Here is a 14377-nt window from a genome sequence, read left to right as displayed (position 1 = left end):
TTACTCAGCCATAAAAAGAAATGAAATGGAGGTATTTGTAATGAGGTGGATGGAGTTAGAGTCTGTCATACAGAGTGAAGTAAGTCAGAAAGAGAAAAACAAATACAGTATGCTAACACATATATACGGAATCTAAGGGGAAAAAAAAAAAAAAAAAGGCCATGAAGAACCTAGTGGCAAGACGGGAATAAAGACACAGACCTACTAGAGAATGGACTTGAGGATATGGGGAGGGGGTGGGGTGAGATGTGACAGGGTAAGAGAGTGTCATGGACATATATACACTACCAAATGTAAAATAGATAACTAGTGGGAAGCAGCCGCATAGCACAGGGAGATCAGCTCGGTGCTTTGTGACCACCTAGAGGGATGGGATGGGGAGGGTGGGAGGGAGGGAGATGCAAGAGGGAAGAGAAATGGGAACATATTGTATATGTATAACTGATTCACTTTGTTATAAAGCAGAAGCTAACACACCATTGTAAGGCAATTATACTTCAATAAAGATGTTAAAAAAAAAAAAAAAAAAACAAGCCTGTAGATACAGAGAACAGATTGATGGTTTCCAGAGGCTGGTTGGTTGGGAGCAGGCAAAATAGGTGAAAGGAGTCAAAGGGTACAAATTTCCAATTATAAAATAAGTAAATCATAGGGATGTAATGTACAGCATGGAGACTATACTTAATAATACTAATGGCATATTTGAAAGCTGCTAAAAAAGTAGATCTTAAAAGTTTTCATCACAGGGAAAAAAGATTCTGTAACTATGTATGGTAATGGATATTAACTATACTTACTGTGGTGATCATTTCACAATATATACAAATACTGAATCATTGTGTTGTACACCTAAAACCAATATAATGTATGTCAAATATACCTTAATTAAAAAAAAAAAACAACAGAAAACAATCTTAAAGCATTTACCCAGTAAAAAGAAAAAGTTTTTAAGGTGTTTGGGAATTTAAGTCTTACCTTAAACTGTAATCATCTTCCTCTTCATATGATTTAATTTGTGTTGAAATAGACTGAGATCGTACTTCTTGCTGATCTCTCTAGTTAAATAAAGCAAAGTCATATAGGAAAATAACGCACAAAACTAGGATATATTCAAGTGCCTTTCTGATCATTAATTATTTCAGAGTTGTCCACAATTTCTATAAAATCAAAGCACAGAATTCTAAAAGCTATGGCATCAAAATAAGATCTGGTACAATGTAGTTTCACCCTTTCATTCATTCTTGGTTAAAAGAGTCAATTCTAAGGCAAAATTGTAAGAATGCCAATGCCTTTATATGATCTTAGCTGACTCCTGCTTCCCAACTACATTAGAGCTTCCATCTTCTGTAACATGCAAAGGAAATAAGGTTCACAAGAAGTGGAAACATAAATCCATTTAATGGATAGAAAAACTTGTCTCAAATCAGAAAAACTTCAATGTTAAGACGACCACATAGAAATGAAAGTGCTAAAAATGAAGCACTAAGAGTGAAAGCTTTTGGAGAAGATGTATTAATATGAAAGTGAAAAAACAAAAATTCAATGTGGCAGAAGTTATGTCCATTAGAGGACTCTGATCAGAATACATAATGGATCCCTCACTCTAGTACAATGTTGAGTTTCTGAACATTATTTTCAGAAAAATTATTTTCCTGCTCTTCAGACACTGACAAAAACTAAAAGATGTAATAAAATGTTTATTTTTCAGTAAAATATTTAATTACAAATGCAACTAGTAAATCTGTAACCATTATCTAAATATTACTTGAAATGTTTGTTATATATGTTTCTCATTCCTAAACCAACAAATAATGATGGATCTGTCTAAGACATTAAAATATTGCCTATTCTTCCCTGCCTCCATCAACTCCAAAGTGGGGTGGGGGTGGGATTTAAATGAAAGAGAATTATAAATGAATTAGAATAAAAAATTTAAAAAGTTTGAAAGCAGCTGCTTTATTCCTCTAAGGAATATAACTATATCCTATCAACTAATATTGGGAATGCTGATACTTAGGGACGGATGCTTAAAGTAGGAATAACCAATTTGGTAGCCAGAATGGGGCAAATATGCTTACATTGTCTAGTGATGTAACCTCACTACATTTTTCCTGACTATAAATCGGATTATGGTCTAGCCCTAAGAATCTGTGTTACATCCAACTGCAGAGTTTAAGAAACAGGTTACTATCTGAGCATTAATGGTAGTTGTGAACCTTTATTCAGCTTCTGTCCAGAGACCATTTTATTTCTATCCTTACTGAATTACCAGTACTAATTCTATATAGCTACTTGCAAACATTAATCTTAAAATAGTGGGAAATACTATTAAATATTAATGTTCCTATTAATTAGATGATTGCAATATCTAAATGGAAAACACTTTTTCAGTGGCTTTCAGAAAACGTGTGCTGGGCTTCCCTGGTGGCGCAGTGGTTAAGAATCCGCCTGCCAATGCAGGGGACACAGGTTCGAGCCCTGGTCTGGGAAGATCGCACATGCCGCGGAGCAACTAAGCCCATGCACCACAACTACTGAGCCTAGGCTCTAGAGCCCGTGCTCCGCAACAAGAGAAGCCACTGCAATGAGAAGCCCACGCACCACAGCGAAGACCCAATGCAGCCAAAAATAAATTAAAAAAAAAAAAAGTGTGCTTATCAAAAACATATACATGCCTGTATACACATACTTATGCATATATTGATGTTCAATTTATGATAATTCATTGAGCTGAAAATTTATGCTTTGGGCACTTTTTTGTATGTATGTTACACATCAAATTAAAAAGTTAAAAAACTAGCACTTACATGGAATTACTATTAATTGTACATTCACTTACTATTACTTCCTCAGCTTGTCGAACCAGATCAGCCGTTTTTGCCTCTAATTCTGCATTTAAACGCCTAAAAGCAGAAAATAGTAATTGTGATAGACTGAAGATTGTAACACAAAAATAAAAGTAATTAAATTTCAATAACTACAATTTAGCTAATCAATAAATGCCAAAACATACATATGACATTTTTGTTACAAAGCTTATCTCCAAATCCCCATGATCCTTCTTCTTTCTGGTGGAAGTTCAAACCATGTAACTCCTAGCCTCTCCCTGGCCACTACTTCAGGTGGAATGGTTTATTTGGGAAGAATAAACTGGGTGGGTTCAACTCAGTTCCACTCTCCACATCCTTGGGATCAACTCCAATTGGGAACAGGAGTGGGGTGGGGTGTGGAGGGGGCTGATTTCATCAAGGGTGTTCAGGTGACTGGGGAGGTATATCTGGGGTTTAGTGAGCTGACCTGAGGTGGCTCATACCTCAGCTACATACTTCAATATCAGCTTCATCAGGAATACAGGTGATTACTTTGACCTACACCTACCACTCCTTTTTTTTTTTTTTTCAATCTATTTGGAATCTAGCAAAGAATAGGAATACTATTTAGTCCCATTAAGACTGTAAGAATAGCAATGCCATTGAGGGAAACCATTTTTAAAGAAAAAATTGCTCATCATCCTACCACCATCATCGAATCATTTTTAAAATTCCCTTCTAATTTTCATCTGTAAGCACACACACAATTTTGTACTGTTCTGCCATAACAATACAGATGGAATATATTTATCTCTATATAATTTTTATAATTAGTGCCTTAAATGGCTATGAAATATTCTAGAGTTGAAGTTAACATAATGTACTAAACCTAAACCATTCCCCCTGTTAGCTGAAGTCCCCTTCTCAGTTTTAAAGGTTAACATTATAATAAACATCTTCAAAAGCATGTAACTTTTAAATTCTATTCATAGGTCACATTTCTAGACTATCTAGGCTCTTCTGAAGTTATATGAAGAAAATATGCAGAGCAATTTTTAAAATGAGATACCTTGTTTTTTTAGATATGTGATTCAGAAGTACCACAAACCAGTGATGACTCCCACTCCCAGGAAGAAAAAAAGCAGCATCGTATCTCTTCTTAAAAAAGTCTGATGTTTTAAGAAATATTTTTATATCTTAGGATGAGTTCATCAAAATAAAAATATCTAATAAAAACTTAAAGTTGTATTTAAGATGCCTTTACCTGATTTTTCAAATTTCCTTAACAAGAACCATTAGAGGTTTCTGGTCAATAGAGCAGGCTGAGATAAATCAAAAGGCTATTCTTCTGCTCCCAAACCCATAGAAATCCTGGATAAAATATAATGAAGGAAATATTGCTAAACTTAAACTCAGGAAAGGAAAATACCCTGGCACTAAAAATAAAGCACCAACTCAAAATGAGAGCAGTAAACAGGAACAGAAGCCAGAACAGCTTAACAGCTAGAAACTGATGCACATGAGAGAGTCATGAAGGGCTACACCTGTGAACCACAGACCACAAAAACACTACCCATAACCTTAGGTGAATGGAAATGAAACTAGAGCCATGTGTGGAAAAGATTCCCTTGTGAGTAATCAGAGCACATACGAGTGTAGTCCAAGTTCATCTTACCCAGATGGTACAGGGACACTATGCCAAAACTTTAATATAGAAAGCTGGCTTAGAACCAGTGAAATCTCTGATAAGCTAATAAAGTTAAATGCAAAACCACCCTTAGGGATTTACTCATCTAGAACACATGCAACTCTCTCAGAAAGCAAACCCTACTAAAGATGTCTTCACAAAGGTAACAAATTGCATTAAGAAACAAGTGCCCAGGAGGGACAATCAACAGATTGTTATGTCTTTCCTTCTACTAACTTTGGGTTTTGTTTGTTCTTCTATTTCTAATTCCTTTAGGTGTAAGGTTAGGTTGTTTATTTGAGATTTTTCTTGTTTCCTGAGGCAGGCTTGTATCGCTATAAACTTCCGTCTCAGAACTGCTTTTGCTGCATCCCATACAATTTGGATTGCTGTGTTTTCATTTTCATTTGTCTCCAGGTATTTTCTGATTTCCTCCTTGATTTCTGCAGTGATCCATTGGTTTAGTAGCATATTTTTTAGCCTCCACATGTTTGTGTTTTTTGCAGTTTTTTTCTTGTAGGTGATTTCTAATCTCATAGTACTGTAGGTGGAAAAGATGCTTGATATGATTTCAATTTTCTTAAATTTACTGAGACTTGTTAGCTAGCATGTGATCTTGAAAAGAATGTGTATTCTGTTGCCTTTGAATAGAATACTATGTATTCTGTTTGGTCTAACGTGTCATTTAAGGCCAGTGTTTCCTCATTGATTTTTCTGTCTGAATGATCTGTCCATTGATGTAAGTGGGGTGTTAAAGTTCCCTACTATTATTGTGTTACTGTACGTCATGTCTGTTGTCATTTGCACTATGTATTTAGATACTCCTATGTTGGGTGCATATATATTTACAATTGTTATATATTCTTCTTGGATTGATCCATAATCATTATACTACAAAGCTACAGTAGCCAAAACAGTATGGTACTGGAACAAAACCAGACACAGAGATCAATGGAACAGAATAGTGAACCCAGAAACAAACCCACACTTATATGGGCAATCTATGACAAAGGAAGCAAAAATATACAATGAGGAAAAGACAGTCTTTCAATAAGTGGTGCTGGGAAGACTGGACTGTTACATGTAAAAGAATGAAATTAGAACATTTTTTCATACCGTATTCAAAAATAAACTCAAAATGGATTAAAGACTTAAATGTAAGACCATAAACCATAAAACTCCAGAAGAAAACAGAGGCAGAACACTCTGACATAAACCACAGCAGTAATTTTTGGATCTGTCTCCTAAGGCAGAGGAAACTAACTAACTAAATAAATAATAGGACCTAATTAAATTTATAAGGAAAGGAAAGGAAAAGAAAGCATTGACAAAATTAAAAGACAATCTACTGAATGGGAGAAAATATTTGCAAATGATATGACCAACAAGGGTTTAATGCCCAAACTATATAAATAGCTCAAACTACTCAATATCAAAAAAACAAATAACCTGGTTAAAAAATGGGCAGAAGACCTGAATAGACATTTTCCCGCAGAAGAACACAGATGGCCAACTGGCACATGAAATGCTCAACACTGTTAATCATCAGAGAAATGCAAAGCAAAACTACAATAAGGTATCACCTCACACCTGTCAGAATGGCTATCATCAAAAAGACCACAAATAACAAATGTTGGCAAGGATGTGGAGAAAAGGGAACCCTTGTGCACTGTTGGTGGGAACGTAAATTGGTGCAGCCACTGTGGAAAACAGTATGGCAGTTTCTCAAAAACTTAAAGATATAACTACCATATGACCCAGTAATTCCACTCCTGGATATATATCCAAAGAAAATGAAAACATTACTCTGAAGAGATATATGCACCCCAATGTTCATAGCAGCATTATTGACAATAGCCAAGATATGGAAGCAACCTCCATGTTCATCAACAGATGAATGGATAAAGAAGATGTGAGATTATATATATATATATATATATATATATATATATATATATATATCTGCATACATATCATGGAATACTATTCAGTTATAAAAAAGAATGAAATTTTGCCATTTGCAACAACATGAATGGACCTGGAGGGTATTACGCTTAGTGAAATAAGTCAGAGAAAGACAAATACTGTGTGTTATCACTTATGTGTGGAATCTGAAAAATGAAGCAAATAATGAATATAACAAAACAGAAACAGACCCATATATGTAGAGAACAAACAAGTGGTTACCAATGGAGAGAGGGAAGGGGGGAGGAGCACAATAGGGGTAAAGGATTAAGAGATACAAATTACTATGTATAAAATAAATAAGATACAAGGATATATTGTACAGCACAGGAAATATAGCCATTATTTTATAATAACTTTAAATGGAGTATAATCTATAAAAGTTTTGAATCACTATGCTGTATACCTGAAAATAGTATAATGTTGTAAATCAAGTATACTGCAACAAAACAAAAAGAAAAATGATAAATATTTGAAACCTGAAGAATATAGCGAGAAACATAAAACAAAAGACAATACCTTTTTAAAAAAGAGATAATGCTGAGAATGTTCCAGAAATGACTAAATATAGGGACCTCAAGCAGAATTAAGAAAACAAATCCACACCTGTACACATCATAATGAAACTGCAGAACTTCAAAGACAAGGAGAATGTTCTTTAAATTACAAAGCAAATATTTAAAAAGAAGAGAGAAAAATAGTCTACCAGCATGACTATCTTAAAAGCTGGCAGTAGATGCCTTATCAATATCTCTAGATTTCAATGGACAATGAAATGGTATCTTTAATGGACCATCGGGAGGTGGGGGGGCAGGGACTAGCCATTTCGAGTTCTATATTCAGCTAAACAATCTTTGAAGAATAAGTGCAAAGTAACAAAATTTTCGGGTAAGACCGGAGAATTTAAGACTCCAATTTTCATACAGAGAAGTAATGAATGGTCTATGCTTCAGAAAAGAGGAAACTGAACCCAGAAAAAAAATGCAAAGAAATGAGAAAACATGATGATAAATCTAAATTAGTACAGAATATGAAAATAACAGGTAAGGGTATTCAAAGCAAAGGGGAAATAAGTATTATATAACTTGACAAATGACGGAAACCAAGTTAAAGCATTCTAAGGTCTTTCCAAACCAGTAAAGGAAAAATAAAGACATAATGAAAACTCATTCAACCAACAAAAGACAGAAAAAAAAACCAAAGAAAAGGCATAAATAGAAAACAAAAATAAGACGGCCCAAACAACTTCAAATTAATAAACAAAATAATGTAAATAAATTCACTCATTAGAAGGCAGAAATTACCAGACAATATAAAAGAAATGCTCTTCATAAAGCTAAATGACATAAAAAGTTTGAGAATAAAGGAATGAAAAAGATATAACAGACACTACATAATAACAAAAGGAATTATTCATCAAGAGGATTTAAATAAATCAAACAATATAGCCCCCACACAAAATTGGACACAATTATAAGGAGAAATTTTTAAATCATAATTATAGCTGATTTCAGTACATCTCTAACAGAAACCAATACAGCTACTAGAAAAAAAAAAAATGGTGATGATACTGATGTTATGGACGGCAACATTAATTAGCTTGATCTAAGATATGAGTCAACAAATAGTGAATACACTTTCTATCAAAGAACACACAGAATATTTACAAAAATTCAACATGTACCTGGTCACAACTAAGTTTCAAACATTTTTGAAAATCAATATTATATACATTCTCTGACCACAGTACAATTAAAAATAAATTATAAAATAACAAAAATAAAACAAACAAGCAAACAAACAGATGCTTGGGAACTACAAAAACACACTCCTAAAATCATCACTATGAAAAATCATAAAATATTTAAAACTAAATAACCACAAAAGAAATATATATATCAAAACAGATACTGAAAAACCGATACGCTGTGGTTGGAGAGAAATATACAGAAATTAAATGTATGTATTAAAAAATACGAAAAACTAAACTAAAAAAAGAAACTAAAAAAAGAAGAAATAAATCCACCATTAGAAGAGAGAGAAATAATAGAGATAAGACTAATCAAAAAAAAATTTAAATCACATAGATTAGCAATAAAACCAAAAGCTAATTCTGTGAAAAGACCAATAAAACATATACACCTCCCAGCAAGACTGACAGAAAAGTCCCCAAAAGAAGGTGTGTATAAGGTTACAGATACAGTCAAGACTTAAAACATAAGAGCATAATTAGAATAAATGTATGTTAATACATTTTAAAACATACATGAAGTGGACACTTTTCCAGAAAACTAGCAAATAACCAAAATTTATTCTGGATGCAAAAATTATTAAAGAAACTGCATTCACAGGCAAAAAAACACACCCACACTAGACTCAGTTTCACAATTTTAATCAAAGGGCAGATGATCTCTGATTACAAGAAGCTTCCAAGAACAGACTAAAACGAAAAAGGAAAACTATTCAGCTTATTTTATGTGGCTAGGATAATAATCACATCAAAATCAGAAAGGCAAAGAACTAGAAAAAAGTGCAAGACCAATTTCATTTCTGTTTATAGATGAAAAAGAACCTCCATAAAATTAAAGCAATCTAATCCAGGGGACTTTAAAAGAAAACAAGAAATCTGCCTTTGTAGTTCAGTATGTTAAAACATTAAACGAGGGGGTGAAAAAAATTTCATCGCCTAAATAAATTTGGGGGGGAAAAAGCTTTGTTAAAATTTAACATTCATTCAAAATACAAATTAAGGGTATAATACTGCATATCAGCTATCCTTAATTAAAAAATAAAGAATTAAGGGAAACAGCGTCCTTAAGCCTGATTAAAAAAATACCAAAATGCTACAGCAAACCTCAAATGTAGTGATAAATTATTAAAAGTGGGCTCCTGAAAATCATAACTAAGATAAAAATGCTTACCATTACTTTTTCTATTTCATATTGCACTGGAAGTTCTAACCAGATCAAGAAAAAGGATGCAGAAGAAATTGTAAAGGGACAAAACTATCACAATTTGCATATGATATAACTGTCTTTATAAAAAACTCAACGGACTCTGCAGAATAAGACAGTTCAGCAGAGCTGACAATCTATATCAATATAGGTCTAGGATCAACATACAAAAATCAGTAATGTTTCTATACATATAACCAATTAGAAAATGTAGTAGAAAAAGAGCCATTCATTATAGCAAGAAAAAACTATAAGGTATCTTGAAAAAATTGTACATGCAAGACTCTTATGTAGTAATATGATAAAATATTATTAATGGATACCCAAAACACCCACATGTAAATAGAGATATATCACATTCGTGGAAGGGCAGATTCAACAGCATAAAGATGTCAGTTCTCTGCAAATTAATCTATAAATCCAATGTAATTGGCATTTATGGGCAAGAAGTTTGGGGGAAGGCTTGCCCTTCCAGTTATCAAGATCAATTAAACCAGATGTCACGTAATCTTATTGTTTAGCTCTCTGGTTTTATGATATACGCACAAGGCATGGAATATCAATTGACTTGAGTGATCAGCATATTCCTTGGTTTACTGTCTCATATAGTGATTATTTCCTCCAACTATTTGACAGGAGCTGATTGTAAAAGATTCTGAATTGGGATCCCTGGAAAGTGCTGTGTTCATTTGATTAAAACAACATCCCCATATGCTTACCACCAAGACAACATGTGGCAAAATACTCTGTTATGAACTCATATTCTTGCCTATAAGGATGGCCAGACATTTCACCCTTACGCATAGTGCTGATCACAAATTTAAAGCAGTGCCTGGGAGCTACTCTGTTCAAACACCTCAGATTTGCACACCTCAGAGTGCATATAACAGAACAAGTAACAACTGGGAGTCTTTACCACAAAACTTTTGCTAAAATAGAATAGTCCTTATAGATGCCTGACTTTGATCAGGACCATATCCTTAATGAAGGGCCAGATGCAAATAGATCCTTAAATAACCAAATGAATTAACCTAATCAGTGCATGTATTTAGCGCTATCTGGTGCATGGTAAAAAAAACAAATGTTTTGGGTTGAAAACAGCTGATTCAGAGCTGTATATGAACAACAGAACCATTGATTAAGTACACTCATACTTGAATAATAGGCCCATTTCATCAAGCAGTGGAAGATCACTGTTTCTACATGCAAGTTGACACGTGTCTAGTTTATCTAAAGAAAGTACACTTCAGTTTTAACTCTAAACATGCTTTAATTTTAAGTACAGATCATTTGGTAACTCTATGTTAAACCATTTGAGGAACTGCCAGAATGTTTCCCAAGTTTTAAATTAAATTACGTTAAATTAAAAAGGTGAATTTTTAAAATATAATTTTTTTGGTAAGGGTATATACGAGGGCAAATAAAGGACATGGTCTCTGACCTTGTGGAACTAACAGTCCAGTGGAGGAAACAGACAAAAAGTAAACTAACAAATGAATTTACTGTAACAAGTTACGCTAATTACAACGAAAATTTAATTACACAATTAAAAAAGAGTAATGGGGAGCCTACTTATCATAGTCAAGAAAGGCCATTCTGGTTGGCAAAAAGGAGAGAGGTCAAGATCACACAAGAGGTAGGAGCCAGGTGTGACAGAGCTTTTGAAGTGCAAATGGAAACCACTGCAAAGTTTTAGACAAAGGAGTGACAAGATAAAATTAAAAGATTACTCTGACCGCTTCATGAAAACCGGGGGATGAAGAGTGGAGTGGTCCAAGAATGAAAGCACGTGTTGTCAGGATAGCTGTAATTACACTGACAGCAGATAAGGAAGGAAAATCCTCCCAACACCACCAAATGCGGATGAGAACGGTAATTCCAAATGCCCTGAGAAACATGCTTTCAGTTTAGAAACCAAACCTAAAAGAAATTTACATACGTAAACTCTAGGAACTTGAAATTAAGTGGAATTCCTTTAACTAGAAACTGAACTATTCGTGGCAATTCCTGCTATCCAAACTACTTCTAGCGGTATCGTCTCGCTGACAAACAGGTTTACTCACTTGGGTTAAATTTTCGACCACTTTCAACAGCTACGAGGTCGCAGCTCAAGTTAAAAAGATAAAGAAGGGCAAGCGAACGGGATGATAAACTGCTGGACAGTGAATGGTCCCAAAGATCCAGTCAGTCACCAGGAAAAGTATTTGTAAGCAGCCTCATTTAAGTGAAAGAAAGAAGGAAAAGCTGAACCGCCAAATTTCTTACTTATATTCTTCCTCCTGGGCGAGGAGGTCCCGACGAGGTGTGGAAGGTTGCTGAACGCGTGGTGGAAGCGGAGTCCCTGAAACGCCCCGTCTCTGTAAAAGAGACACTTTCAGACCCAAAGTTAAATGAATTCCAGTGTCCGCAGGACCGCCCGAAACCTAGCTGCTACCCAGCAGTGTAGAGTTGAACTAACCTTAAAACTTCGCCCCGCCATTTTTCGCGGCCGCGACGCCGTTACTGAGGCAACGACGCATCTTCCCGCGAGAGTTACGACAACACGGGCGGCCTCCAGCCCGGGGGGCGATTCTGTCCACGCCCATACTGTTGGAAGAAAATAGCGCGAGGCTGCGGCGGGGCTGAGAACTGGGGAGTGGGCACTGCGGCTTTTCCGCCCTTCGCCGGTAAGCGCTAACGTCTGTCCTGCTGCAAGAACAGAAGAAGCCGAAGTAGTGCGTTGATTTATAAATTCTTAAGTTGGCGATGGAGGGGTTTCAACCAAGGAAGACAGGTCCATTTCTAATACTCAGTAGGAAGCAAGCTAGTAAAGCTCCTCCTCTGTTGTGGTTTTTCCAAACAAGTGGCCAATTTGACCTACAGCTGTTTTGTTTAAAATGAACTATTTAGTGGGATTCCAAGTTTTGACTTCTCACATTTATTTATAGCATGGTTAAAAGCTCAGGCTCTCAAGGCAGTCGTCTAAATTCATGTCCTGGGTCTGCCACTTACTAGCTTGGGCAAATCATTATCTTCGCTACTTCATCCGTGAAGTGGGGGTAAGAATAGTGCCCATCTCACAGAGTTACTATGAGGGGTAAGTGCATTTGTGCTTAGGATTGTGTCTGAACACAGTAAGCAGTCAAAAATTCCAGTTTTTTTGGAATTAACTTGGGAATCCAGAAATAAACTTCACATTTAAGGTCAACTGATCTTCAACGAAGGTAACAAGACCATTCAATGGGGGAAAGAATAGTCTTTTCAACAAGTGGTACTGGGATAAGTGGATGTCCACATGTAAAAGAATGGAGTTGGACCCTTATCTCACACCATGTACAAAAATCAACTCAGAATGGATCAAAGGCCTAACCTCAAAAGCTAAAACCATAAAGCTCTTTAAAGAAAACATAGGTATAAATATTCATGAATTAGTGATGATTTCTTAGAAATGATGCCAGAAACACAAGCAAAGAAAGAAAAATCAATAAACTAGACATCATCAAAATTAAAAACATTTCATTTTAAAGGATACCATAAATAAAGTGAAAAGACAAACCACAGAAAGGGACGTAAATTTTGCACATCTTTTATTTAATAAGAGACCTGTCTAGAATATATAAAAGAGCTATTTTTAAAATGGGCAAGTATCCTGAATAGGCATTCCTCCAAAGAAGATATACATATAGCCAAAAAGGAGATGAAAAGGTGTTCAAAATCATTAGTCTTCAGGGAAGTGCAAATCAAACCATAATGAGATACCGCTTCACACCAGCTAAGATAACTATAATAAAAAAAGATGGACAATAACAAGGGTTGGAGAAAACGTGGAGAAATTCAAACCTTCAAACACTGTTGGTAGGAATACAAAATTGTGCAGCCATGGTGGAAAACAGTCTGGCAGTTTCTCAAAAGTTCACACATAAAGTTACCACATGATCCAGCAACCCACTCCTAGCTATATACCCAAGAGAAATGAAAACATATACCCTCACAAAAAGTTGTACACAAATGTTTATTGCAGAAAAGACAAAAAGTGGAAATGACTCAAATGATAATAAACTGATTAACAGGTAAATAAAAAGTAGTATATTCGTACAATGGAATATTATTCAGCACCAGAAAGGAATGAAGTACTGATGCATACCACAATATGGATGAACCTTGAAAATATGCTATATGAAAGAAGCAATTCACAAAAAAACCACATATCATATGATTCCATTCAAATAGGACCACATATTATATGAAATGTCCAGAATAGGCAAATCTATAGAGACAGAAAGTAGTTCAGTGGTTGCCTAGCCCTGGCAGATGATGGAGGGTTGACTAAAGGGTTGCAAGATTTTTTTGGTGGGGGAGGGGTAATAAAAATGTTCTAAAATTGATTGTGCTGATGGTTGCACAACTCTGTGACTATACTAGTACACTTTATATGGGTGAATGGTGGGTATGTGAAATACATCACTCAAACTGTGAAAACATTAAAAATAAATTATTAAAATTAAAAAGTCAAAAGATGGGAAAAGTTATGCCATACTAGCACTAAGCAAAAGAAAGCTGGAGTAGCTACATTAATTTCAAACAAAGTGATTTCAGAACCAGAAAAACTGTCAGGGATAAAGAGGAGCACTACATAATGATAAAGAGGTCAACTCTCCAAGGAGATATAACGATCCTTAATGTGTATGAACCAAAAAGTTGAGTGTCAGAATGCGTGAGGCAAAAACTAATAGGAGTACAAAGAGATACAGAAAAATGCACAAATACATTGGGAAACATCAACAACCCATTTTCAGTCATTGATAGTTCAGGCAGGCAGAAAATCAGTAAGGATATAATTGCCCTAAACAGCATTATCAATCTTATCTAATTGACATTTAGAGAATACTCCATCCAACAACAGCAGAATACACATCCTTCTCAAGGTCACACAGAACATTTACCAAGAGAGACTACATCCGGGCCACGAAATGCACATTAAT

The 14377-nt window shown here is 35.0% G+C and overlaps 1 protein-coding gene across 10 annotated transcripts in view; it reads right to left on the bottom strand.

Annotated features, from left to right (window-relative positions):
* Nucleotides 1–14377, bottom strand: part of TEX9 (testis expressed 9) — a 229949-nt gene that overhangs the window by 81853 nt on the left and 133719 nt on the right. For 6 of the 10 annotated variants that reach the window (XM_082447324.1, XM_082447323.1, XM_082447320.1 and 3 more), the window contains 4 exons: nucleotides 11875–12104; nucleotides 11682–11773; nucleotides 2840–2903; nucleotides 976–1055 (listed from right to left, as the gene is read on the bottom strand). In XM_082447324.1, coding sequence (XP_082303450.1) covers nucleotides 976–1055; nucleotides 2840–2903; nucleotides 11682–11773; nucleotides 11875–12104 — 466 coding nt within the window. The remainder of the gene's footprint in view (nucleotides 1–975; nucleotides 1056–2839; nucleotides 2904–11681; nucleotides 11774–11874; nucleotides 12105–14377) is intronic. The other 4 variants (XM_082447325.1, XM_082447326.1, XM_082447329.1 and 1 more) reach the window with 2 other exon arrangements.

This window comes from Balaenoptera physalus (genome assembly GCF_965194825.1).
Source record: "Balaenoptera physalus genome assembly, chromosome: 2".
Taxonomy (NCBI): domain Eukaryota; kingdom Metazoa; phylum Chordata; class Mammalia; order Artiodactyla; family Balaenopteridae; genus Balaenoptera; species Balaenoptera physalus.
This window is presented reverse-complemented; position numbering and strand designations above follow the sequence as displayed.